The sequence below is a fragment of the Ovis canadensis genome, chromosome 18 (genome assembly GCF_042477335.2).
Source record: "Ovis canadensis isolate MfBH-ARS-UI-01 breed Bighorn chromosome 18, ARS-UI_OviCan_v2, whole genome shotgun sequence".
Taxonomy (NCBI): Eukaryota; Metazoa; Chordata; class Mammalia; order Artiodactyla; family Bovidae; genus Ovis; species Ovis canadensis.
The window spans coordinates 35,400,640-35,426,174 of record NC_091262.1 but is presented as its reverse complement, the minus strand read 5'-3'; the positions used below and the strand labels follow the sequence as shown (position 1 = coordinate 35,426,174).

General features: G+C 44.3%; 1 protein-coding gene across 1 annotated transcript in view; it reads left to right on the top strand.

Annotated features, from left to right (window-relative positions):
• FSD2 (fibronectin type III and SPRY domain containing 2) overlaps positions 1–25,535 on the top strand; it is a 45,873-nt gene that overhangs the window by 2,157 nt on the left and 18,181 nt on the right. The window contains exons 2-7 of the mRNA XM_069560394.1: positions 4,773–4,975; positions 6,384–6,568; positions 20,380–21,085; positions 21,221–21,316; positions 22,947–23,177; positions 24,351–24,373. Coding sequence (XP_069416495.1) covers positions 20,450–21,085; positions 21,221–21,316; positions 22,947–23,177; positions 24,351–24,373 — 986 coding nt within the window. The 5' untranslated portion in view covers positions 4,773–4,975; positions 6,384–6,568; positions 20,380–20,449. The remainder of the gene's footprint in view (positions 1–4,772; positions 4,976–6,383; positions 6,569–20,379; positions 21,086–21,220; positions 21,317–22,946; positions 23,178–24,350; positions 24,374–25,535) is intronic.

Sequence of the window (25,535 nt, the reverse complement as noted above, 5' to 3'; positions counted from 1 at the left end):
CCTTGATTCATGGACCTAGTATTCCAGGTTCCTATGCAATATTGGTCTTTACAGCATTGGACTTTACTTTCATCACCAGTCACATCCACAGCTAGGTATTGTTTTTTTCTCTGGCTCCATCTCTTCATTCTTTCTGGAGTTATTTCTCCATTGATTTCCAGTAGTATATTGGACACCTACCGACCTGGGGAGTTCATCTTTCAGTGTCCTATCTTTTTGCCTTTTCATACTGTTCATGGGGTTCTCATGGCAAGAATACTGAAGTGGTTTGCCATTCCCTTCTCCAGTGGACCATGTTTTGTCAGAACTCTCCACCAAAAGTCCCTTAGAAGAAATGGAGTAGCCATCATAGTCAACAAAAGAGTCCAAACTGCAGTACTTGGATGCAATCTCAAAAGTAACGGAACAATCTCTGTTCGTGTCCAAGGCAAACCGTTCACTATCACAGTAATCGAGCCTGTGCCCTGCCCAGCAATGCTGAAGAAGCTAAAGTTGAATGGTTCTGTGAAGACCTACAAGACCTTCTAGAACTAACACCCAAAAAAGATGTGATTTTCATTATAGGGGACTGGAATGCAAAAGTCAAAAGTCAAAAGATACCTGGAGTAACAGGCAATTTGGCCTTGGAGTACAAAACGAAGCAGGTCAAAGACTTACAGAATTTTGCAAAGAGAATGTACTGGTCATAGCAAACATCCCCTTCCAACAACACAAGAGAAGACTCTACACATGCCATCACCAGATGGTCAATATCTAAATCCAGTTGATTATTTTCTTTGCAGCCAAAGGTGGAGAAGCTCTATATAGTCAGCAAAAACAAGACCAGGAGCTGACTGTGACTCTGATCATGAACTTCTTATTGCCAAATTCAGACTTAAAATGAAGAAAGTATGGAAAACCACTAGACCATCCAGGTATGACCTAAATCAAATCCCTTACAATTATACAGTGAAAGTGACAAATAGATTCAAGAGATTAAATCTGAAGAACTATGAGCGGAGGTTTGTGACCTTGTGCCAGAGGCAACGATCAAGACCATCCCCAAGAAAAAGAAATGTAAAAAGGCGAAATGGTTGTCTGAGGAGGCCTTCCAAATAGCTTGGAAAAGAAGAGAAGCTAAAGGCAAAGGAGAGAGGGAAAGATACATTCATCTGAATGCAGAGTTCCAAAGAATAGCAAGGAGAGATAAGAAAGCCTTCCTCAGTGATCAATGTAAAGAAATAGAGGAAAACAATAGAATGGGAAAGACTAGAGATCTCTTCAAGAAAATTAGAGATACCGAGGGAATATGTCATGCAAAGATGGGCACAATAAAGGATAGAAATGCTATGGACCTAACAGAAACAGAAGATATTAAGAAGAGGTGGCAAGAATACACAGAAGAACTGTACAAAAAAGATCTTCATGACCCAGATAACCACAATGGTGTGATCACTCACCTAGAGCCAGACATCCTGGAATGTGAAGTCAAGTGGGCCTTAAAAGCGTCATTACGAACAAAGCTAGTGGAGGTGATGGAATTTCAGTTGAGCTATTTCAAATCTTCAAAGATGATGCTGTGAAAGTGCTGCACTCAATATGCCAGCAAATTTGGAAAACTCAGCAGTGGCCACAGGACTGGAGAAGGTCAGTTTTCATTCCAATCCCAAAGAAAGGCAATGCCAAAGAATGTTCAAGCTACCACACAATTGCCCTCATCTCACACACTAGTAAAGTAATGCTCAAAATTCTCCAAGCCAGACTTCAACAGTACGAGAATTGTGAAATTGCAGATGTTCAAGCTGAATTTAGAAAAGGCAGAGGAACCACAGATCAAATTGCCAGTGTCCATTGGATCATAGAAAAAGCAAGAGAGTTCCAGAAAAACATCTCAGTCAGTCAGTTCAGTTGCTCAGTTGTGTCCAACTCTTTGCGACTCCATGGACTGCAGCATGCCAGGCCTACCTGTCCATCACCAACTCCCGAGTTTACTCAAACTCATGTCCACTGAGTCGGTGATGCCATCCAACCATCTCATCCTCCGTCGTCCCCTTCTCCTCTTGCCTTCAATCTTTCCCAGCATCAGAGTCTTTTCCAATGAATCAGTTCTTCACATCAGGTGGCCAAAGGAGTACATCAAAGCTGTGTATTGTCACCCTGCTGATTTAACTTATATGGAGAGTACATCATGCGAGATGCTGGTCTGGATGAAGCACAAGCCAGAATCAAGATTGCCAGGAGAAATACCAATAACCTCAGATATGCAGATGATATCACCCTTATGGCAGAAAGGGAAGAAAAACTAAAGAGCCTCTTGATGAAAGTGAAAGAGGGGAGTGAAAACGTTGGCTTAAAATTCAGCATTCAGAAAACGAAGATCATGGCATCTGGTCCCATCATTTCATGGCAAATAGATGGGGAAACAATGGAAACAGTGACAGACTTTATTTTGGGGGGCTCCAAAATCACTGCACATGGTGATTGCAGCCATGAAATTAAAAGGTGTTTGCTCCTCGGACAAAAAGCTATGATCAACCTAGACAGCATATTCAAAAGCAGAGACATTACTTTGCCAACAAAAGTCTATCTAGTCAAAGCTATGGTTTTTCCAGTAGTCATGTATGGATGTGAGAGTGGGATCATAAAGAACGCTGAGTGCCGAAGATTGATACTTTTGAACTGTGCTGTTGGAGAAGACTCTTGAGAGTCCCTTAGACAGCAAGGAAATCCAACCAGTCAATCGTAAAGGGAATCAGCCCTAAATATTCTTTGGAAGGACTGATACTGAAGCTGAAATTCCAATACTTTGGCCCACTCATGCAAAGAGCTGACTCATTTGAAAAGACCCTGATGCTGGGAAAGATTGAAGGCAGGAGAAGGGGACAACAGAGGATGAGGTGGTTGAATGGTATCACCGATTCAATGGACATGAGTTTGAGTAAGCTCCAGAAGTGGTGATGGACAGGGAAGCATTGTATGCTGCATTCCATGGGGTCACAAAGAGTTGGACATGACTGAATGACTGAACTGAACTAGTCTGTTTAATATCTTTTTGTATATATTTTTTAATAATTAATTCACTTGTTGGCAGTGCTGAGTCTTAATTGCTGAACGGACTTTTTCTCTAGATGCAATGAGCAGGGGCTACTCTCTAGTTGCAGCACCCTGGTTTTTCACTGTGGCGGCTTCTCTTGTTGCAGAGGACTGGCTCTAGGGCGTGCGGCCTTCAGGAGTTGTATCACATGGGCTCAGTAGTTGCGGCTCCCAGGCTCTGTAGCACAGGCTCAGTAGTTTTGGTGCATGGGTTTAGTGGCTCTGTGGCAAGTGTGATCTTCCCAGATCAGGGACTGAACCTATGTCTCCTGCATTGGCAGGTGAATTCTTGACCACTGAGCCACCAGGGAAGCCCCTGTATAGTCTTTATAGAATGTTTTTTAACTCTATTTTTTATATTATCATTTCTATTAGTCTTTCTAAATTATTTGCTTTTTCAAAATGAAATTAGGCTTTCTATAATTTTTATTTCATGTGAGGGGAATAAATGTATATATTCTTAGAAAAAATATGGATAAGTATACACCAAACCTAATAATTGTTTCCAGGATGTATGACTGGTATACATTCACTTCATTTTTTGGTTCTTTTGTAGTATTTGCTTTTTTCTAAGTCAAACACTATATACTATTTAAAACAAGAAATAAAGACTTTTTTAAAGTAGCACATGGTAAATATAATTATTATAAAATGGACACATCAGAGATAGAAAGATAAAAGTAATATAACTCAGAAGACGTAAACCTTGCTTTTACTTTGTGTGTGTATATATATATTTATTCAGTTCAGTTCAGTTCAGTCACTCAGTCATGTCTACCTCTTTGCGAACCCATGTACTGCAGCACACCAGGCTTCCCTGTCCATCACCAAATCCCGGAGCTTGTCATCTAGTCGGTAATGCTGTCCAACCATCTTATCCTCTGTCATCCCCTTCTCCTCCTGCCTTCAATCTTTCCCAGCATCAGAGTCTTTTCCAATAAGTCAGTTCTTTGCATCAGGTGGTTTTATACTGTAATAATATTTTGCATACTCTTTTAATTTATTTTTTTTAATTGAAGGATAATTGCTTTACAGTATTTTGTGGTTTTCTGTCATACATCAATAAGAATCAGCCATAGGTACACCCCTGCCCCTAATATTTTGCATAGTCTTTCTACTTTCTACTGTTTCTACAAATATATTGTGGGCATTTTCCACATTTAAAAAATAGGTATCTACATCATTATTTTAATACTTGCCAATACTGAGTTGACATTATTCTATTTTGGTAGAAATAGATTAACTTCAATTTTCTGCCAATAGAGATAACGCTGTGGTGAACCTTCTTGTACATAATGTATCTTTGCATAATTTATTCTTTCAGATTTTTTGCTTTTGATGTTTTATTTGCTTCCAATATTTTTGTTATATAGATACTTGGCAGTAACAATGTTTTTTAAAATAAAATTATGATTAAGATTTCAAAAAGCAGTAGATGTCAAATTCTAAGATCAAATCACCACATTCAGACTTTTAAAGGAAATGATCCAGAACCCTGCACCAGTGGAAAAAAATAAGGGATCAGAGTGAAGAAGAGAGGGCATCTCGGAGGGAGACTAGTGGAGCAATTTTTCTGGAGAGAGCTGTGGTTGGACTGGAAGGGGCAGGGGCAGTATTGGAAATGCTACCCTCTACCCCTAAGCCCCGTGAGGGGTGTTCAAAAACAGGACCCTTCAGAGAGTTTGCTGTATTTCCTGCAGGTGGGCCAATGGTGGCCAGAGGAGAGAGGACTGGCTTTTCTGGTGGCTGAGCTGGTGGAGTGGCTGTGTTGGAAGCGTCTGCATCCCAGAGTTTGCCAGGACCAAGGATGGAGCCTGCATCCCAAGATCCAGATGTGGGCCAGCTGAACCACCGAGCCAGCAAGGAGGCGCCTGTATCCTGCCTGAGAGAACCAGCTGCATGGGTGAGGAGACCTCATCTGAGGAATCTTAGAGGTGGTCCCCCAAAGCCTGGAGGAGGAGTACAAGGGATCCCTTGAAAAAGAGGAGTTCTCAGCCTGGCGGTGGGAACTCCAGGGGAGAGCATCATGGGGAACCCCAGAGATGTAGAAAAGCTCAGAGAGATCTGAGTGTCTGCCCCAGAGAAGCAGAAGCTACCACCCACCCTCGGTGGCATTAGCTCAGATAGGCGCTGCCTTATCACATTATCACCTCCTGTCCCTGGCGAACAAACCAGCAGCTTTGGGAGGAGGTGCAGGGAGAAAAGGCAGATTTCTAGCTGCAGAGGCCTCAGCTGGGGAACGGAGGAGATTTTGATGCTGGCCAAACTAATTTTCAGAGAAGGCAGTGGCACCCCACTCCAGCACTCTTGCCTGGAAAATCCCATGGACAGAGGAGCCTGGTGGGCTGCAGTCCATGGGGTTGCTAAGAGTAGGACATGACTGAGCGACTTCACTTTCACTTTTCACTTTCATGCATTGGAGAAGGAAATGGCAACCCACTCCAGTGTTCTTGCCTGGAGAATCCCAGGGACGGGGGAGCCTGGTGGGCTGCCATCTATGGGGTCGCACAGAGTTGGACACGACTGAAGCGACTTAGCAGCAGCAGCAAACTAATTCTGTGTGTTGTGCTAGGTGCTAAGTCACCTTAGTCATGTCCTACTCTTTGCAACCCTGTGGACTGTAGCCCACCAGGCTCCTCTGTCCATGGGATTTTCCAGGCAAGAATACTTCAGGGGGTTGCCATTCCTTCCTCCAGGGGATCTTCCCAACCCAGGAACTGAACTCACGACTCGTACATCTCCTGCATCTGCATTGGCAGGCAGGTTCTTTTCCGCAAGTGCCACCTGAAAAGTCCAAACTAAGTTTGACTTTTTAATTAACATATTGGACTGTACCTTCCATTACTGAATGGAGACTATGCCTTCAAATAACCCTAGGACTGTGTTACCTAAGAGGGAGCAGGAAGTCCCTGGTGTGCTTGATTTTTATCCTGAGAGAATACATGAGTAAATGTTCAAGGAATTGTGGGAGAAAAGAAGTAAGTTGTGTTTGATTACCTTCAGAGTTGCGCTTGTTGAAAAGACTCTGGATAAAGCCCCTCAGGCCAGGTGGATACCTGGGGGCTCCCCGAAGTCCTCCTCCTCTTTGTGGCCTGCAGCCAGCCTCCTGCCTTTGCTGTGACAGCCCTCCACCCTCTAGGCATAACTAGACATCTTAATCCCCTCCGTGGAGGCCCCAGACTCCAGTCCCCACGGTAATAGAAGTAATTCAGGGGACAGCATGTAACTTCTGCTGGTGACACTTGAGCAGTCAGCAGCGGGCAGGTCTATATTTGGGCTTTCACTCATGGCAGGCCTGTTGCTATTTGCAGCCGGAGCCAGCTCGTGTTACCATCACCTTCACCACTTGTAGAGCTGTGGCTAAAACGGGCAGGGGCAGCTTGCTGGGCACGCAGAGGTCACCAGGAGGGAAAGCCTGCTGAACGCGAATGCAGTTTCTAGCAGTTACCACAGCCTCCCAGTTAAAAGAAGACTTTATGGATCCGTAAATTAGCAGGCAAGTTTTTGTGTAGCCATTCTTCTAATGCAAAATGTTTACTAGAAACCCAGTAACTTAGTGCCACAATGTCGTCCTTCAGGTGGGAAAAGATGTCACCTTAAATTGCAGATGTGTGTACATTGCAGTAAACAATGTGAACATTTCCTGTGCCTTCTTATAGCAAGGATTTAAGAATGTGGCCTCAGTACAGAGCGTGAAAGCCTCAGATGCAGACAGAGAGAAGCTAGTGGTTCTTGCAGGTGTCCTTAGAGTATTTTTAGTGCAGGGGTCCACTTGTCAGAACAGTTTGGAACCTTGAATGTTGATACCATTTGGCTGTGGTATAAGGTTAATAAATACCTTTTATTTTAATCTGCATGTGTATGCTGCCAAACCATAATTTTAAGCTTTGATTCAAATACTGAAAAACAGCATCATAATCACTTTTTACTTGTTATGTATCCCCCCTCCTCCCTTAGAAAGTTTTCAGGTGTAGGCTGTGCAGATTTAAACCATCTTACAAAACTGTACCGCTGGGCACTTCCTGGTGGTCCAATGGTTAAGACTCCGTGCTCCCAATGTAGGGAGGGGTCCAGGGGACACAGGTTGAATCCCTGCTTGGGGAACTAAGATCCCACATGCCACACTGCCAGAATAAAAAAAAACACTGTACAGCTAACACTTTAAAGCAGGCTTCTTTAGCCTTGACTCAGAAATTGCCAGGAGATACATGGGTGAGCTTTTCAAACTGTACACAAAATTATATCTGTGCCCTTATCGGCTACTCTTGGGGAAAGAATTCACAGCTTTCAGTGAATTCTCAGGGATATCCATGACCCATAAAAGGTTAAAAGACTTGTTTTTATCAGGAATTTTCCTAATTAAAGTGCAGGAACACACTTCCTATGCAAAACTTAGGCAAAAGTCTCTTTTTTAACTGCAGATCAATTGCATAGAGTGGAAGCTACCCAACTAATGTATTTTTTAAACATTTATTTAATTTATTTATTTGGCTGTGGCAGGTCTTAGCTGTGGCACGTGGGATCTAGTGCCCCAACAAGGGATCTAACCTGGGCCCCCTGTGTTGGGAGTTCAGAGTCTTAGCCACTGGACCACCACGGAAATCCCTAATGCATTTTTTATAAATTATGATTTATCGCTGTATTTCTCTGAGCCTTGGTTTTGCACTTACCAAATGACGATTTAGTGTTAATATTCCTCTCTCCCCCAGCTCTGAATATTTTGTTAAGAAGTGGAAAGAGTCTAGATATTAAGGGGAAAGGTGAATGCAGCTGTGGGGTGTGTCACAATCCTTCTCCTTTTGCTGCCAAGCTCCCAAACCAGCTTGTGCTGGTTCATTCAAAGGACGAAAGCCGGTGTGCAAGAACTCCTCCTTCTTCTTCTTTTTTTAATCGTTGCTGTATTTCCCATATAATACTTTTATTTATTTGGTTCTTAAAAAAAATTGTTTTTATTGGCGATTTGCTTTGTATATATGTATATATACATATACGTGTGTGTGTATATATATATATATATATCCCTTTTCTCCTGAGCCTCCCTCCCACCCATCCCCGTCCCACCCTTCTCGGTCCTCACAGAGCACCAAGCTGAGCTCCTCGTGTTGTCCAGCAGCTTCCCGTGAGTTGTCTGTTTTACACACAGTAGTGTATATATGTCAGTGCTAATCTCCAGATTCATCCCATGCTCTTCTTCCCCCCATGTTCGCAAGTCCGTTCTCTACGTCTTCATCTCTCTTCCTGCCCTGCAAATAGTTTCATCAGTGCCATTTTCCTAGATTCCATATATATGTGTTAATATGTGGTATTTGTCTTTCTGACCTACTTCACTCTGTATAAGAGACTTCAGGTTCATCCACCTCAGTTCAGCTGACTGAAATTCTTTCCCTTTAATGGCTGCGTGATTTTCCATTGTGTGGGTGTGTGTTTCTTTACACATTCATCCATTGATGGACATGTCTTGACTATTGTGAATAAAGCTACAGTGAACATAGTGCAGATATCTCTTCAAGATTATGACTTCATTTCCTTTGGATCCATACACGAAAATGGGATTGCTGGATTGTATGATAGTTTTATTTTTAATTTTTTGAGGAGCCTCCATACTGTTTTTCATACTGGCTACACTACACTCAGGCCAACAGTGGACAAGAATTCCCCATTTTCCACATCCTTATCCACACTTCAGTTCAGTTCACTCACTCGGTGGTGTCCGACCCATGGACTGCAGTGTGCCAGGCTTGCCTGTCCATCACCAGCTCCCAAAGCTCATTCAAACCCATGTCCATCGAGTCGGTGATGCCATCCAACCGTCTCATCCTCTGTCGTCCCCTTCTCCTCCCGCCTTCAATCTTTCCCAGCATCAGGGTCTTTTCCAATGAGTCAGTTCTTCGCATCAGGTGGCCAAAGTATTGGAGCTTCAGCTTCAGTCCTTCCAGTGAATATTCAGGACTGATTTCCTTGGGATTGACTGGTTTGATCTCCTTGCAGTCCAAGGGACTCTCAAGAGTCTTCTCCAGCACCACAGCTCAAAAGCATCAATCTTCGGCACTCAACTTTCTTTATGGTCCAACTCTCATGTCCATACATGACTACTGGAAAAACCATAACTTTGACTAGATGGATCTTTGTCGGCGATGTAACGTCTCTGCTTTTTAATATGCTATCTAGATTGGTCATAGCTTTTCTTCCAAGAAGCAAGCACCTTTTAATTTCATGGCTGCAATCACCATCTGCAGTGATTCTGGAGCCCCAAAAAGTAAAGTCTGTCACCGTTTCCATTGTTTCCCCATTTGCCATGAAGTGATGGGACCAGATGCCATGATCTTAGTTTTCTGAATGGTGAGCTTTAAGCCAACTTTTTTACTCTCCTCTTTCACTTTCATCAAGAGGCTTTTTAGTTCTTCTTCGCTTTCTGCCATAAGGGTGGTGTCATCTGCATATCTGAGGTTATTGATATTTCTCCTGGCAATCTTGATTCCAGCTTGTGCTTCATGCAGCCCAGCATCTCGCATGATGTACTCTGCATATAAGTTAAATAAGCAGGGTGACAATACACAGCCTTGACATACTTCTTTCATGATTTGGAACCAGTCTGTTGTTCCATGTCTGTTTCTAACTGTTGCTTCTTGACCTGCATACAGATTTCTCAGGAGGCAGGTAAGGTGGTCTGGTATTCCCATCTCTTTCAGAATTTCCCACAGTTTGTTGTGATCCACATGGTCAAAGACTTTGGCATAGTCAATAAGGCAGAAGTAGATGTTTTTCTGGAACTCTTCTTTTTAGATGATCCAGCAGACAGTGGCAATTTGATCTCTGGTTCCTCTGCCTTTTCTAAATCCAACTTGAAATCTGGAAGTTCTCAGTTCACGTACTGTTGGAGCCTCATTTGGAGAAATTTTAGCTTTACTTTGCTAGCATCTGAGATGAGTGCGGTTGTGCGGTAGTTTGATTGAACATTCTTTGGCATTGCCTTTCTTTGGGATTGGAATGAAAACTGACCTTTTCCAGTCCTGTGGCCACTGATGAGTTCTCCAAATTTGCTGGCATATTGAGTTCAGCACTTTCATAGCATCATCTTTTAGGATTTGAAATAGCTCCACTGAAATTCCATCACCTCCACTAGCTTTGTTCATAGTGATGCTTCCTATGGCCCACTTGACTTCACATTCCAAGATTCTGGCTCTAGATGAGTGATCACACCATCATGGTTATCTTGGTCATGAAGATCTTTTTTGTATAGTTCTTCTGTGTATTCTTACCACCCCTTTTAATATCTTCTGCTTCTGTTAGGTCCATACCATTTCTGTACTTTATTGCACCCATCTTTGCATGAAATGTTCCCTTGGTATCTCTAATTTTCTTGAAGAGATCTCTAGTCTTTCCCATTCTATTGTTTTCTTCTATTTCTTTACATTGATCACTGAGGAAGGCTTTCTTATCTCTCCTTGCTATTCTTTGGAACTCTGCATTCAGATGGATGTATCTTTCCCTCTCTCCTTTGCCTTTAGCTTCTCTTCTTTTCCCAGCTATTTGGAAGACTTCCTCAGACAACCATTTTGCCTTTTTTGCATTTCTTTTTCTCGTGAATGGTCTTGATCACTGCCTCACTTATCTCTTGTCTTTTTTATAATAGCCATGCTAAGATGTAAGGTGAAAATCTATTTAAGTCCTCTGCCCAATTTTAAATCAAATTATTGGAGTGGTTTTTGCTGTTGGGTTGTATGATTTCCTTCCATGTTTTAGAAATTAACTCCTTATCATATAGATAGCTTCCAAATATTTTCTCCCATTCCATAGGTTGCCTTTTCATTTTATTGATTGTTTCTTTTGCTGTGCAAAAGCTTTTTGGTTGATGTAATCCCACTTGTCTATTTTTGCTTTTGTTGCTTGTGCTTTTGGTGTATACGTGGAAGTTTCCCCCTATGTGTTCTTCTAGGGGTTCTGTGGTTTTAGTTCTTACATTTAAGTCTTTAATCCATTTTGAGTTTATTTTGATGAGTGGCATAAGATAGGGGTCAAGTTTCATTCTTTTACATGTGATTATCCAGTTTCCCTTGGAGAAGGCAATGGCAACCCACTCCAGTACTCTTGCCTGGAAACTCCCATGGATGGAGGAGCCTGGTAGGCTGCAGTCCATGGGGTCGCTAAGAGTTGGACACGACTGAGCGACTTCACTTTCACTTTTCACTTTCATGCATTGGAGAAGGAAATGGCAACCCACTCTAGTGTTCTTGCCTGGAGAATTCCAAGGATGGGGGAGCCTCGTGGGCTGCTGTCTATGGGGTCGCACAGAGTCGGACACGACTGAAGTGACTTAGCAGCAGTAGCAACAGCATCCAGTTTCCCCAGTGCTGCTTATTGAAGAGTCTATCCCTTCGCACAATGGAATAATTTTGCTTAGTTACACAGACACACAGGAGAGTGAAGGTAGTACTTAGAGCCCCTTCGGACAGCAGGCTCTGATTGCTTTGTTGACCAAATAATGAATGTGGGGGCCTAGGATGGATCATAATCCAGGGAGAAGGCAAAGTGGTGCTTCCATAGTTGTACGACCCTGTTGGCCTTGTTGTTTAGTCGCTAAGTCATGTTCAACTGTTTGCGACCCCATGGACTGTAGGCTTCTCTGTCCATGGGATTTCCCAGGCAAGAATACTGTAGTTGGTTGCCATTCCCTTCTCTAGGAGGTCTTCCTGACCCAGGGATCGAACTCTTGTCTCCTGCATTGGCAGGTGGATTCTTTACCGTTGAGCTGCCAGGAAAGCCCCTCCCTCTTTGACTTTGGGGACATTTTAAAGGAGACCCTGGCTAAAGCAGTCCCTGGCAATGAACATGTTACCCAGGAAGAATTAGCAATCCTTTGGGTCTGTTGTGTGTGTGTGTCCCTGGCTTTTGTTTCTGTTGGGATACAGACTTATCATGAGATGTGTCCTGCTTCCCTTGATGCATCCGTACAACAGGCTGTGTTGATGAGGACATTCCAGGACCATCCAGCCAGGGTCTAGTAGTGAACAAGTTTCTTACCAGCAACCCCAAAGAACATCCAGACTCTCACCGTCTTCACTAGTCCCAGAGCCTCTTGCTTGGTGATGCTGCCTCTGGGAGTGACCTTCATTCATCCCTTCCTCCTCCCAGGAAGTGGCCAGGTGTCCTTGGACCTAGTGGTGGACCAGCACACTGTGGAGCCAGTATCTTTTGCATCAGTCCTGCGTAGTCATTGTACTCAGCCTCAGCAGACATGACTGAAGCAATGTTTACCATTCTTTTCCTAATGAAGAGTTTGGCAGCACTAGAGGATGGGACTGAAGCTTTTGTGGCCCCCAAGTGCTATGTGCCCTGTCCTGGAATTTCTGGAGTTAAATTTCCTGATGGGGATCCACAGCCTAGAAACCAGTTGCCTGTGTGGTATGGGGGTGGTTAGGATAGCAGCATCTTTGTCCCCTGATAGCTGCTGAAGTGACCTCTTTGTGTGGTACTGATGGAGGAGATGGAGGAATAGCATCCTATGGGCGCATCAGAATGAAGGAAGGAAGAGACAAGACCCACGGGAGCTCAGCAGGGCTGCGTCCGTGTGGTCACCTCCCCACTGTCCCCACCGTGGTCAGAGAGGGACACTTGGTTCTTGGGTTTTTGTCTTGCCATCAGCAAAACCAGGGTGACGCCATGGAGGGCTGTGTGAGGGGCTTCCCAGCAGGGTCGCGACCATGATGACTGGGAGAGCGACATTTGGTGCAACGCCTCAGATAAAGCGGGGCTTCCCAGGTGGCCCAGTGGTAAAGGGTCTGCCTGCCAGTGCAAGACACATAAGAGATGGGGTTTGATCCCTGGGAAGATCCCCTGGAGAAGGAAATGGCACCCCAGTGCAGTATTCTTGCCTGGGAAATCCCATGGACAGAGGAGCCTTGCAGGCTACAGTTCATGGGGTCACAAACAGTTGGACACAACTGAGCATGTGAGCACATTCACACAAGCAGTATGACATAACGCATTGCACATTTTGGCAAATAATTATTGAACAAAAGAAAAAAGTAAAATGGAAATGCATTTCTTAATAAAGTAGATGGGACTTCTTTTAAAGTTAATTCGTGCATCCATCGATGAAGATGACATATTCTAGAATGCAACAGAAATTAGTGCCAGTTGTCTTTCTGTTTTTCATTTTGTAGTTGTAAGCACCAAGCAAACTTGTTTACCTACAGAAGTAGATGGAAAATGAAGCTGTTTTATTATAGCAATGTCACTCAATTCTCTGAACTCTTCCTGAAGTGTATGTGAAAAACTACATAGTAATATATCATGAAAAATCATTTTAGACCATGTATGAGATGACACTTGATTAGATCTTCCTTCAGTTTTGTTGAAAGCAAAGAACTGGAAACCACTCAACTTACAAAAAATTTTCTTATCCATTCAATAAATGTCATTCACTCTTTCGACACCCTTTCATTTAGCCCACTGGGGTTTTTTTAATTCCAAAGCAATGAAATCTCACAGTGGAATGTAATATTCAGGATGAGTGAGAGTTATAGCTCTACATTTCCAATAAAAAGATGAAGGGCTATTGTGAAAAGATCACCTGCAGGAAGCCTCGACTGCTGGCTCATTGCCAGGCTGAGCAGCTCTGCGAAAGATTGAATATTATGTTGCACATCTGGAAACTGCTACTATTAAAACTATCCATGTCCGTGTCCCCCTTGGAAAGTCTTAGTGTACAAATGCTGTAGTCTGAAGATCAACAGTTTAACTGCTACCCTTTGGTGCTCAGTAGCTTGATTGCATCCAACTGTTAGAAACCCCATGGACTGTAGCCCACCAAGCTGCTCTGTCCCTGGGATTCTCCAGGCAAGAATACTGGAGTGGGTTGCCATTTCCTTCTCCAGGGATCTTCCTGACCCAGGGATCAAGCCCACATCTCCTGTGTCTCTGCTTTGGCAGGCAGATTCTGTACTACTGAGCCACCTGGGAAGCACAACTGCAACCCTTTAGAGAAGGCCAAATGTGAAAGAAAAACAAAAAAAATAGAGGACGGAGAGAAGTTTAGCAAGAGGGAAAAAGCTTATTTTAGGCTGGAACAGTATAGTAGTTGTCTATTGCTGCATGATAATTTTTTGCCAAAATTTCCTAGCTTCAAACAGTAAACAAATGTTCATTGTCTTGCATGGTTCCTGAGGGCCAGGAATCTGAAAGCAGCTCAACTGCCAGATTCTAGCTGAGGGTCTCTTGTGAGGCCTGATGACCACTCTCAATCATTCTTCCCACAGCAGTTCCCAACCTTTTTGGCACCAGGGGTGGTTTCATGGAAGACAATTTTCCCATGAACTGGGATCAGGGGATGGTTTCAGGATGATTCAAGGGCATAGTATTTACTGTGCAGTTTATTTCTTTTATTATTACATCAGCTCTACCTCAGATCATCAGGCATTAGATCCTGGAGTGCAGTGCACATTATGCCTGTACAGTGCTTCCTACTCTTCTTTGCTCACCTGCCTTCATGCTATGATAAAAAAAAAAATTGACAGTAACAAGTGTTGACAGGGATGTGGAGAAATCAGAGCCTTCATACAATGCTGGTAGAGATGTAAAATAATACAGCCACTTTGGAAAACCGTCTGGTATTCCTCCAAAAGTTAAACAGAGAGTTACTATTTTATTCAGAAATCCCACTCCTTGGCATCTACCTAAGGGAGATGAAACATATATGCACACAAAAACTTGTACATATTTTAGTAACATTATTTAGTATGGCCAAAAAGTGGAGTCAACCCAAATGAAATGGGAAGTGGTGCGAATCAACGGATGACTAAACAAAATATGATATATCCATACAATAGGATATTATTCAGCTCTACCAAGAAATGAAATGTTGACATATGCTACAACCTGGATGAACCTTGAAAACTATGCTAAGAAAGAGGCTCATCACCGAAGACCACATACTATACAATTCCATCTATATGAAATGTCCAAATAGGAGCATCTGTAGAGATAGAAAATAAATTTGTGGTTGCTTAGGGCTAGTGGAAATGAGGGGATGTGAGTCATGATAGCTAATGAGTGCAGAGTTTCTTAATATTTATTTATTTTGCTGTGCCAAGTCTTAATTGTAGCACACGAGATCACTGATCTTCATTGTAGTGTGTAAACCATGCACCATGTGGGATCTAGTTTCCTGGCCAGGGATCAAACCTGGGCCTGCTGCACTGGGAGCTCAGAGTCTTAACCACTGGACCACCAGGGATGTCCCCAGAGTTTCTTTTTGAGGTGATGAAAATGGCCTAAAATTAATTGTGGAGATCATTGCTCGTTTTTGTGACTATGCTAAAAACCACTGAAGTATAGCCTTTAGGCAAGTGGGCTGTTGTTTAGTCACTAAGACATGTCCAACTCTTGTGACCCCATGGACTGTAGCCTGCCAGGCTCCTCTGTTCATGTAAACTATGTATCAGTTAAAGCAAGGGGCTTCCCTGGTGACTCAGATGGTGAAGAATCTGCCTACAATGCAGGAGACTCACGTTTATTCCCCTGGAGAAGGAAATGGCAACCCACTCCAGTATTTTTGCCTTGAGAATCCCATGGACAGAGGAGCCTGGTGGGCTCCTGTGGGGTCACGAAGAGCTGGACACGACTGAGCAACAAACACTAAAGTATTACCAAAAAGTAATATAATGGCAGTTCTGTGCCAAGAAGCAAGCAGGGACTTTATAGTCCAACAGACTGTGTTAACAAGGCTTTCCAAGAAGCAGGCACCAAATTAGAAGTTAGATACACACTGTTTTATTAGGGGACTATAATCTAGGGGACTAGATAAATATAAATAAAACATAGGGGACTATGTTTTATTCAGTTCAGTTCAGTCCAGTCGCTCAGTCGTGTCCGACTCTTTGCGACCCCATGAATCGCAGCACGCCAGGCCTCCCTGTCCATCACCAACTCCCGGAGTTCACTCAGACTCACGTCCATCGAGTCAGTGATGCCATCCAGCCATCTCATCCTCTGTCGTCCCCTTCTCCTCCTGCCCCCAATCCCTCCCAGCATCAGAGTCTTTTCCAATGAGTCAACTCTTCGCATGAGGTGGCCAAAGTACTGGAGGTTCAGCTTCAGCATCATTCCTTCCAAAGAACACCCAGCGCTGATCTCCTTTAGAATGGACTAGTTGGATCTCCTTGCAGTCCAAGGGACTCTCAAGAGTCTTCTCCAACACCACAGTTCAAAAGCATCAATTCTTCGGCACTCAGCTTTCTTTATGGTCCAACCTTCATTTCCATACATGACTACTGGAAAAACCATAGCCTTGACTAGTGGACCTTTGTTGGCAAAGTAATGTCTCTGCTTTTGAATATGCTATCTAGGTTGGTCATAACTTTCCTTCCAAGGAGTAAGCGTCTTTTAATTTCATGGCTGCAATCACTATCTGCAGTGATTTTGGAGCCCCCCAAAATAAAGTCTGACACTGTTTCCACTGTTTCCCCATCTATTTCCCATGAAGTGATAGGACTGGATGCCATGATCTTCGTTTTCTGAATGTTGAGCTTTAAGCCAACTTTTTCACTCTCCTCTTTCACTTTCATCAAGAGGCTTTTTAGTTCCTCTTCACTTTCTGCCATAAGGGTGTTGTCATCTGCATATCTGAGGTTATTGATATTTCTCCCGGCAGTCTTGATTCCAGCTTGTGTTTCTTCCAGCCCAGCGTTTCTCATGATGTACTCTGCATAGAAGTTAAATAAGCAGGGTGACAATATACAGCCTTGACGTACTCCTTTTCCTATTTGGAACCAGTCTGTTGTTCCATGTCCAGTTCTAACTGTTGCTGCCTGATCTGCATACAGATTTCTCAAGAGGAAGGTCAGGTGGTCTGGTATTCCCATCTTTCTCAGAATCTTCCACAGTTTATTGTGATCCACACACTCAAAGGCTTTGGGATAGTCAATAAAGCAGAAATGGATGTTTTTCTGGAACTCTCTTGCTTTTTCCATGATCCAGCAGATGTTGGCAATTTGATCTCTGGTTCCTCTGCCTTTTCTAAAACCAGCTTGAACATCAGGAAGTTCACGGTTCACATATTGCTGAAGCCTGGCTTGGAGAATTTTGAGCATTACTTTACTAGTGTGTGAGATGAGTGCAATTGTGCAGTAGTGTGAGCATTCTTTGGCATTGCCTTTCTTTGGGATTGCAATGAAAACTGACCTTCTTCAGTCCTGTGGCCACTGCTAAGTTTTCCAAATTTGCTGGCATATTGAGTGCAGCACTTTGACAGCATCATCTTTCAGGATTTGAAATAGCTCCACTGGAATTCCATCACCTCCACTAGTTTTGTTTGTAGTGATGCTTCCTAAGGCCCACTTGACTTCACTTTCCAGGATGTCTGGCTCTAGGTGAGTGATCACACCATCGTGATTATCCGGGTCGTGAAGATCTTTTTTGTACGGTTCTTCTGTGTATTCTTGCCATCTCTTCTTAATATCTTCTGCTTCTGTTAGGTCCATACCATTTCTGTCCTTTATTGAGCCCATCTTTGCATGAGATATTCCCTTGGTATCTCTAATTTTCTTGAAGAGATCTCTAGTCTTTCCCATTCTGTTCTTTTCTTCTATTTCTTTGCATTGATCGCTGAAGAAGGCTTTCTTATCTCTTCTTGCTATTCTTTGGAACTCTAGGGGACTATAATTATAAACTATAATCTCACGCTGTTTTATTGTGTGAGATTATAAAGGGGAGAAAGATAGGAAAGACTGGGGTCAGATATGGATAGAAGGAAGGAAGGTTTGAAGAATCATCCTAGCCCACCACACACTCTAGGAAAGGTCTGGCATGGCTGTCAAGAAGTCCTGCAGCCAGGATTTGCCACCAGGGTGGTTTTGTGTCAATCAGAAATGGATCTGCCTTAGTGTCCCTGCTACGCTTTGTCATCGGATGGGAGATGCCAACAGGAAGTGTGTCTTCCGTGCGAATGTGACAGTGACTTTCAGAGTGTAGCTGAAACCCCTGGTCATGGCCCCTATAATTGGATGTCTGCGAGGCTCAGTCTCATGGCCACTACACACACTCAGATTCAAATCCCAGTTAAACAACTTATAGCCATGTGACCTTACTTGCACAAGATACCCTCTGGGAGCCAATTGTTTCCCAGTCTGTAAAATGGGGATAATAGTAGTGGCTACCGCACAGACAAATGTTTGTAAATTTTCTTAGCACAGAGACTTCCCTGGTGGTCCAGTGGCTCAGACTTTGCGCTTCCACTGCAGGGAGCACAGGTTCGATCCCTAGTCTGTGAGCTAAGATCTCACATGCCCTATGGCTAAAAAAAAATTAATTTATTGCCTAGCACAGGAGAAAATACACAGTAAGTGCTCAACATGCAGTAGCTACTACTGATATTGTATTTGCTGCTGTTATTTATTTCTAGATTTTATGCACCTCCATTAAAATAGTAGACCTCATAGTCTATTATAGTGAGTACTCTGTTTATTTTAGTTAGTATCGTATTATAAGTCTTTCCCCAAGGTATCATTTGCTCTCCCTAACATTTTAAAGGCTACATTATATTTTACAGGGTGTACATATTCTAGTTTTTTTATGATTCTCCTAATCATTAGGGCTTTACAGTTTTTATTTTTCAGCTATTATAAAAAAATTTTGTGGTGGACATTTTTATATAGAAATAATGTTTTGTGCTATATTTGAGACTTTTTCTTTAGGGTCCTAGAAAAGGTCAGTCAGGTTAGAAAGTGTGAACGTTTTTTACTTTTGGCTGTGCGGCATGTGGGATCTTAGCTCCTCCACCAAGGGTCAGACCTGCGCCGCGCGCACCAAGCACAGAGTCTTAACCGCTGGGCCACCAGGGAAGTCCCTGAGTGGCGGGAACATTCGCTCTCCAGAAAAGTGGGACTGTGTACATCCTAACCGACAACATGTAAGGGTATTCATTTCATGGGCCCTTCCCCCGTCTTGGGGTTCAGAAGGCAAAACAGCATCTACGTGTTTATTCTCTGTTATTCGTACATGAGTTTACGTGCTCAGTCATGCCTGACGCTTCGCAGCCCGCCAGGCTCCTCTGTCTGTGGGATTTTCCAGGCAAGAATACTGGAGTGGGTTGCCTTTTCCTCCTCCAGAGGACATTCCGACCCAGGGATCAAACTCAAGTCTCCCCCATCTGCTGTGTCTCTTGCACTGCAGGTGGATTGTTTACCCACTGAGTCACTGGGGAAGGCCCTGTTACTCATAAGGATGAACTATTTTCCAAATGGTTTTGTATAGGTAACATGATATGCAGAGGAAATTATTTTGTGAATATTCCTTACTACTGAGATTTTCCTTTTCAATTAATTTACGTAATTTATTTAATAATAATTGCCTGAAACACTTCCTATTATTTTGCCTTTGGGGATTTTTAGGTTTTTAAATGTATAGAGATCATTTGTTAATCAAATCAATTTATGGTTTGTTTGGTTTTTTCATAATTTCTCCTGTCTCTTTTAAGCTTTGGAAGCCCATAGTCCTGTAGAAAGCAAACCTTTCTTTACGGATTGTTTAAAGTGAAACTGCAACTGAGCTGCTCAGATAGTCTGTGTTTTTTTATTATTACTTATTTGTTTGTTTGTTTTTGGCTATGCAGTTTCTTCATTGCTGTGCAGGCTTTCTCTAGTTGCAGTGAGTAGGGGCTACTCTCTAGTTGTGACACACGGGCTTCTCACTGCGATGGCTTCTCGGATCATGGGCTCTAGCGCACGCGGGCTTCTGTAGTTTTGGGGCACAGGCTCAGTTGCTGCGCAGCATGTGGGATCTTCCAGCATCAGGTATTGAACCCGTGTCTCCTGCACTGGCATTCTACCAGTGCCAATTTAGGAAATGCCAAAATTTTTGTTCATAATTTCTCCTGTCTCTTTTAAGCTTTGTTGTCATTGTATAGTTGCTCAGTCGTGTCTGACTCTTTGCAGCCCCCATGGACTGTAGCGCACCAGGCTTCCCTGTCCTTCATTATTCTTCAGAGTTTGCTCAAACTCGTGTCCATTGAGTCAGTGACACCATCCAACCATCTCATTCTCTGTCGCCCCCTTCTCCTCCTGCCCTCAATCTTTCCCAGCATCAGAGTCTTCTTCCAGTGAGTCAGCTCTTGGCATCAGGTGGCCAGAGTATTCGAGCTTCAGGAAGTCCATCCTCCTGCAGAAAGCAAACCTTTCCTTACAGATTGTTTAAAGTGAAACTACAACTGAGCTGCTCAGATGAAATTATTTTCTTAATGCGACGAGTTGAGCGGAGTGAAATAACCATCTACTGCAGCAACCTTCTCAGAAATGGGGTTTTGTGTTCTAGGACCCAGGAGAGCCACTAAGGACTGTCCAGGAAGAGTCCTCCTTGTGCAGAGGTGCTGCCTGGAGCTGTGATGGAGGAGGGAGCTGGGGAGGCACCGGGGCTGGGCAGGTCTGCTGCTTCTAAGGATTTCCGCTTCTATCACATGGATCTGTATGACTCTGAAGACAGACTGCAGATCTTCCCAGAAGAGAGTGCTCGGATGAGAAGAGAAGGTGTCCACGCTGAAATGACCCATGAGCCCATGCGAGGGGGTGTGAAAGGGAAGGCTCTGGGAGACCTTGGAGAGGAAGTGGATGAACTTGTCCATCCCTATGGACTTGAAGATGATCACGAATTAGGGGATGAGTTTATTGAGGAAAACACACCCAGAATAGAGGTTTCAGAATATCCTTCTTATATGATGATGGGGAGTGAGCAGAGAGACTGGAGACTTACTGGTGAGACGGCTCAGGGTGAGGACCTGGGCTTCATGGGGTGGGGCTCAGCAGGCCAGTGCCAGGACTTGCGGGAAGCCTATAGGTACAGCCACGGCCGTGCCAGCGAGGAGTACGAGTGCTACGTCATCCCAGAGGAGGAGGACGAGGAAGAAGCGGCTGACATCTTCTGTGTCACTTGCAAAACTCCAGTAAGAGCATCAGAGAAGGATCAGGATGAACACAAGCAGCATGAGGTGACTCCGCTCAGTAAAGCCCTGGAGAGCGCCAAGGTAAGTAGGCCTGCTTAGGTCTTCTTTCCGTTGAGATTGTATTTGTATCTCAAGTATGTAGGCGGGGAATGAATCTAAAATGCCTTCTACGAGAGAGAAAAAACATGGTGTTAATGTCTTCTTGGGATTTGACAGGATGAAATTCACAAAAATATGTACAAGTTGGAAAAGCAAATTATGGAGATGGAAAACTTTGCAAGTCACTTAGAAGAGGTTTTCATCACAGTGGAGGTAAGAGCACGCTCAGTGACTCCGTCAGATACAGGCAGCCATGAGTGGTGAGTCAGCAGCTGTGTCTGGTATGAATTAGGGAAGCTATTTCTTGGAATGTATGATGTTGATGCAGCTCCTGTTCCCTCACCCCTCTGTCTACCTTCCCATAGCACAGGCATAAACCTGTAGAACCGACTACCTGGCAGCATTCCCTCCCGAACTCTTAGCCCTCATGGGCTGGGTCTTCAGTATCTTTACGTCTCCACTCACACTATCAGTTAGGACTCTTTCATGGGCCAGCCAAAAAGACATTGCAAAACACCCATCCTGTCACTGATGTGTTCTTTTCCTTAGATGTTACCTGTTTCTCACACCACCAGTAAGTTTCTGTGCCTGTCACCAAACATGTCACAGTTCCCTGGGTGTGCCTCGTAGGTGTATCATCTACTGCTGGACGCCAGCACACAACCTAGCCATTGGGATGAGGTAGCCCACGAATGGGACCAGAGGACTTCCTGTGTCCCCTCCCTTCATGTGGGTGCTCTGCCTCTTAATGCAGCTCAGATTGCATCAGTGGGAGCATCTTGTGTGAATGAACTAAGCCCTGGGCTCCTTTCCCATGAAGCTAGACTTTCCTCACCACCCCCAGTCTTGAAAGGGAGGGGAGCTGTTGCACTAATCTCCTATGGAAGACGCAGGGAAGGGACCAGCCCTTCCACATCCAAGCACTGGGTGGTGGGTGATAGGAGGGTGAGCGCACAGCAGCCAGGAAAAAGCGCCCTGCACTCCATGCTGCCCGCTGCGCTCAGTTCACAGTGTCTCCACCCTCTGCAAGGACCCTGGCCTCTTCCTTGGCACTCAGCACTGGTGGGGGTCGTCTACCGCTTCTCCCTCTCTTCAAGCATTCTGAGCAAGTCTTACATATACAGTCAATACTCAGTAAACACTCCCCGAACCCGCAGAGCTCTCCAGGGTTTCCAGTCCAAGTGGGACCAGGAGTTGATAAAGTTTAATTAATATTTCCCATCCATTGTATTCCAGGATTAAATACTGGCACAGCCAGTATCTCTCTGTCTTCCTGCTTTTTCTGATCTATTAGACGGCCCCACCTGGGTTATTCCCCTCCCCCTGCATCTTTTTCTTGGTTGTTATGAGGATCTGTGTGATCCTGATGTTTGTATAATTCAACCATCAAGGAGTGGAGGTGAATGTCATGAGATATTGAGAGCTCAAGAGGGAAAGCAAGTTAGGTAGGACTCTTCCAGGGCAGACGTCTTCACGTTAAGGTCCAGAGTCCCAGTGGCAGGCTGACTCATTATGGTAATGATAATCATAATAATCTTCCAAGTCGGTTGTCATGGTGATGGGAGGTGGCTACACCAGAGGTGGGTGGGGTATGGGGAAGAGGATTGTAAAATGCCACCAGCTAAGAAAGCAATACTTCTTGTTAAGATTATCCCTGGGGTTCTAGCTGGAGACTCCTGGTCCTAATTCCACCTTTGTCCACCTCAGCATCCTGGCAAGAGACAATAAGATTAACAGGGAGGGACCAAAACATCTCTGAGTAGATGCATTTTCATGCCCCAAATGACTCTTCAGTCAACATAAATGCACTGAAATGACAGCTGAGATCGACTGTATCTTGCAGGAGAATTTTGGAAGACAAGAACAAAACTTTGAGTCTCATTACAATGAGATCTTGGAAACACTTGCTCAAAAATATGAAGAAAAAATACAAGCTCTAGGGGAGAAAAAAAAAGAGAAACTGGAAGCTTTATATGGACAACTGGTCAGCTGTGGAGAAAATCTTGACACCTGCAAAGAACTGATGGAAACAATAGAGGAGATGTGTCATGAAGAGAAGGTTGATTTCATAAAGGTCAGTAATGAAGTGAAATGAAATAATGAGCTGGAATGACAGTCATGGCCAGAGTAGGTTAGGTTGTCCCCTCTCTGCCTGAAGGGGTTGGAACCGACTTTCATGGTCCGCATCCATCTGGTTCCACTGGATGTGTAACCATGACAACACATCCCCCATCTCACTGCCCAGCTTCACTGGGTAGCCAAGCAGGCTCGCACACAGCTGACCCTCCCCTCTACCACCGCTCAGCTAACGCCAGAGTCTGTGTTCCTCTGTCCTGGTTACCCAGAGATAGGTGCTCTCACCATGGAGTGGGGCAAAAACAGGACTCTGAGACTTCTCTGGCCATCTCAGATGATCTCTTAGAGGTCAGGGGAGAAAGATGTCCAGGCTAGAAAGGCACCTCCTGTTTCTCAGTTACAAGTGCCACCGCTAGACATCTTAATTCATAAGCTCAGACATGCAAAAAAAGTCCTTAAAATCCTCCTCAATCTGACTCCAAGTTCCCATGCAGCCAGACTGGGAATTTCAATCTCAGCCAGGGGTCTCCTTTCTTTAGCGTCCCACAGGAATATGGGGCAGACATGGGATCCAGGATGTGAAGGAGGGGCCTCTAGCCTCCAGCTGCCAAATATGCCCTTTCCATTGGCCATGCCCATAGTGGTCCTCCAAGCCCCACAGCCCCTCCCTCCTGCCATGCCTGGGGTGAGGGCGGGGTGCATGATGGAAGCTGGACAGCAGGTTGGCAGCCACCGTCAGAGCCCTCAACACTCAGACCATTTGAACCAATTTGTCCACAGTATCACTGTAGCTCACAGACATAATCTAGAACGTGGGGAAAGTGAGATACATGTCTTCTCTGTTATTTATAGTAGTGAGAAATTAGAAACAGCCAAAATGTGCAACAATAAAGTAAACGATGGAGTTCCCATTCGATGAACCGAGACGCAGTCTTTCAAATTGTTGATCCCCAAGACCATTTGTCACCTGGAAAGTGCTCACATCATGTTAATGGGAAGAAACTGCATAGGCGTCGTAAGAGTCGTTTTTGTTTAGGGTGTGGACGTGGCTGATTTTTCTCTTCTACTAACTTCCAAGTTTTAAGATACATTTATATTATTATATAGTTTGAAAAAGAAATTTATTTCCAAAATCAGTTTAATGTTTTTTTCTCTTTCTCCTCCTTTTTAGGATGCTGTGGCTATGGCTGACAGGTAATACTTTTATTCTGACATGTATTTTCTTTTTCAGTTCCTTTTACCTCTAGATACCTGACTAGGTATCAGTTCCCCTTGGTTATATGCTCCCAGGTTCAGCTTTTGTGTCTGCCCCTAAGAGTAAATAGCACTGGCTTTGGAATGACAGTGTGGGCCCACAAGGACCCTCTGGTACCAAATCTTAGAATCTCAGAGCTGGAAGGGAGCATATCGTGAGACTCAGCCTTCAAGCCGGGGTGGGGTTTTCCTGAGCCCCTCCTTTCACCAGGAGGAACAGAGATCCAGAGAGTGGGACTTCCCTGGTGGTCCAGTGATTAAGACTCCGCACTTCCACCACAGGGGACGTGGGTCGAGCCCTGTTTTGGGAACTATGATCCCACATGCCACGTGGTCAAAAAGCAAAAAAGTCAGAGTGTCCCCAGCATCCCCCAACTAAGCCAGGACCCAGACTGTATGCTGCAGAAAGCATGCCAATTATGGAGTCAGACAGGAATTTAAATCCTGATACCCCCATGACCTTGGGCAAGTCCAACCAGTCTAGGACTCACCTTCCTTACTGACAAACAGGGATAGCTTTGTGGGAATAAAATCAGACAATGTCTGTAAAGCAACACAAACAGTGAAGTTTAATAATGTCAGGGTTAAGAGCATAAGTTTTGGCAAAAGACAGACATGGTTTCAAATTCTGCCTCTGCTCCTTACAAACCCTGTGACAGCTGGGAGCAGGTGCAGGAGACTCAGAGCCCCAGTTCATGCTCCTCAACTTGAGGGTACTTGACCGTGTGGAGAGGCTGTGTGTCTCTGGGTCCTGGGGTGGTGTGGAGGTGGGAGCTCCCAGGTCAGCATCTAAAGATCTTCCAGAAGGTGTGGATCTGGGGCTTTTTGGCCCACATCCCCTAGCCCCCCAACCCTCTGATATGACCCTACCCCTTCTCAGAGGTGTAAACCAGCCACACCTATCCCTTCCAGTGACTTCATAGGTCAGTCACTGAAGCATAGGCCAGAAGGCCGCCTGCAGCATTTTAAAATAAGGAAATGAGAGTTCAGCTGGGGGACTTCCCTGGCAGATCCAATGGTTAAGATTCCACATTTCCAATGCAGGGGGTGCAGGTTCATTCGATTCCTGGTTGGGGAACTAAGATTGCACATGCCACCTGGT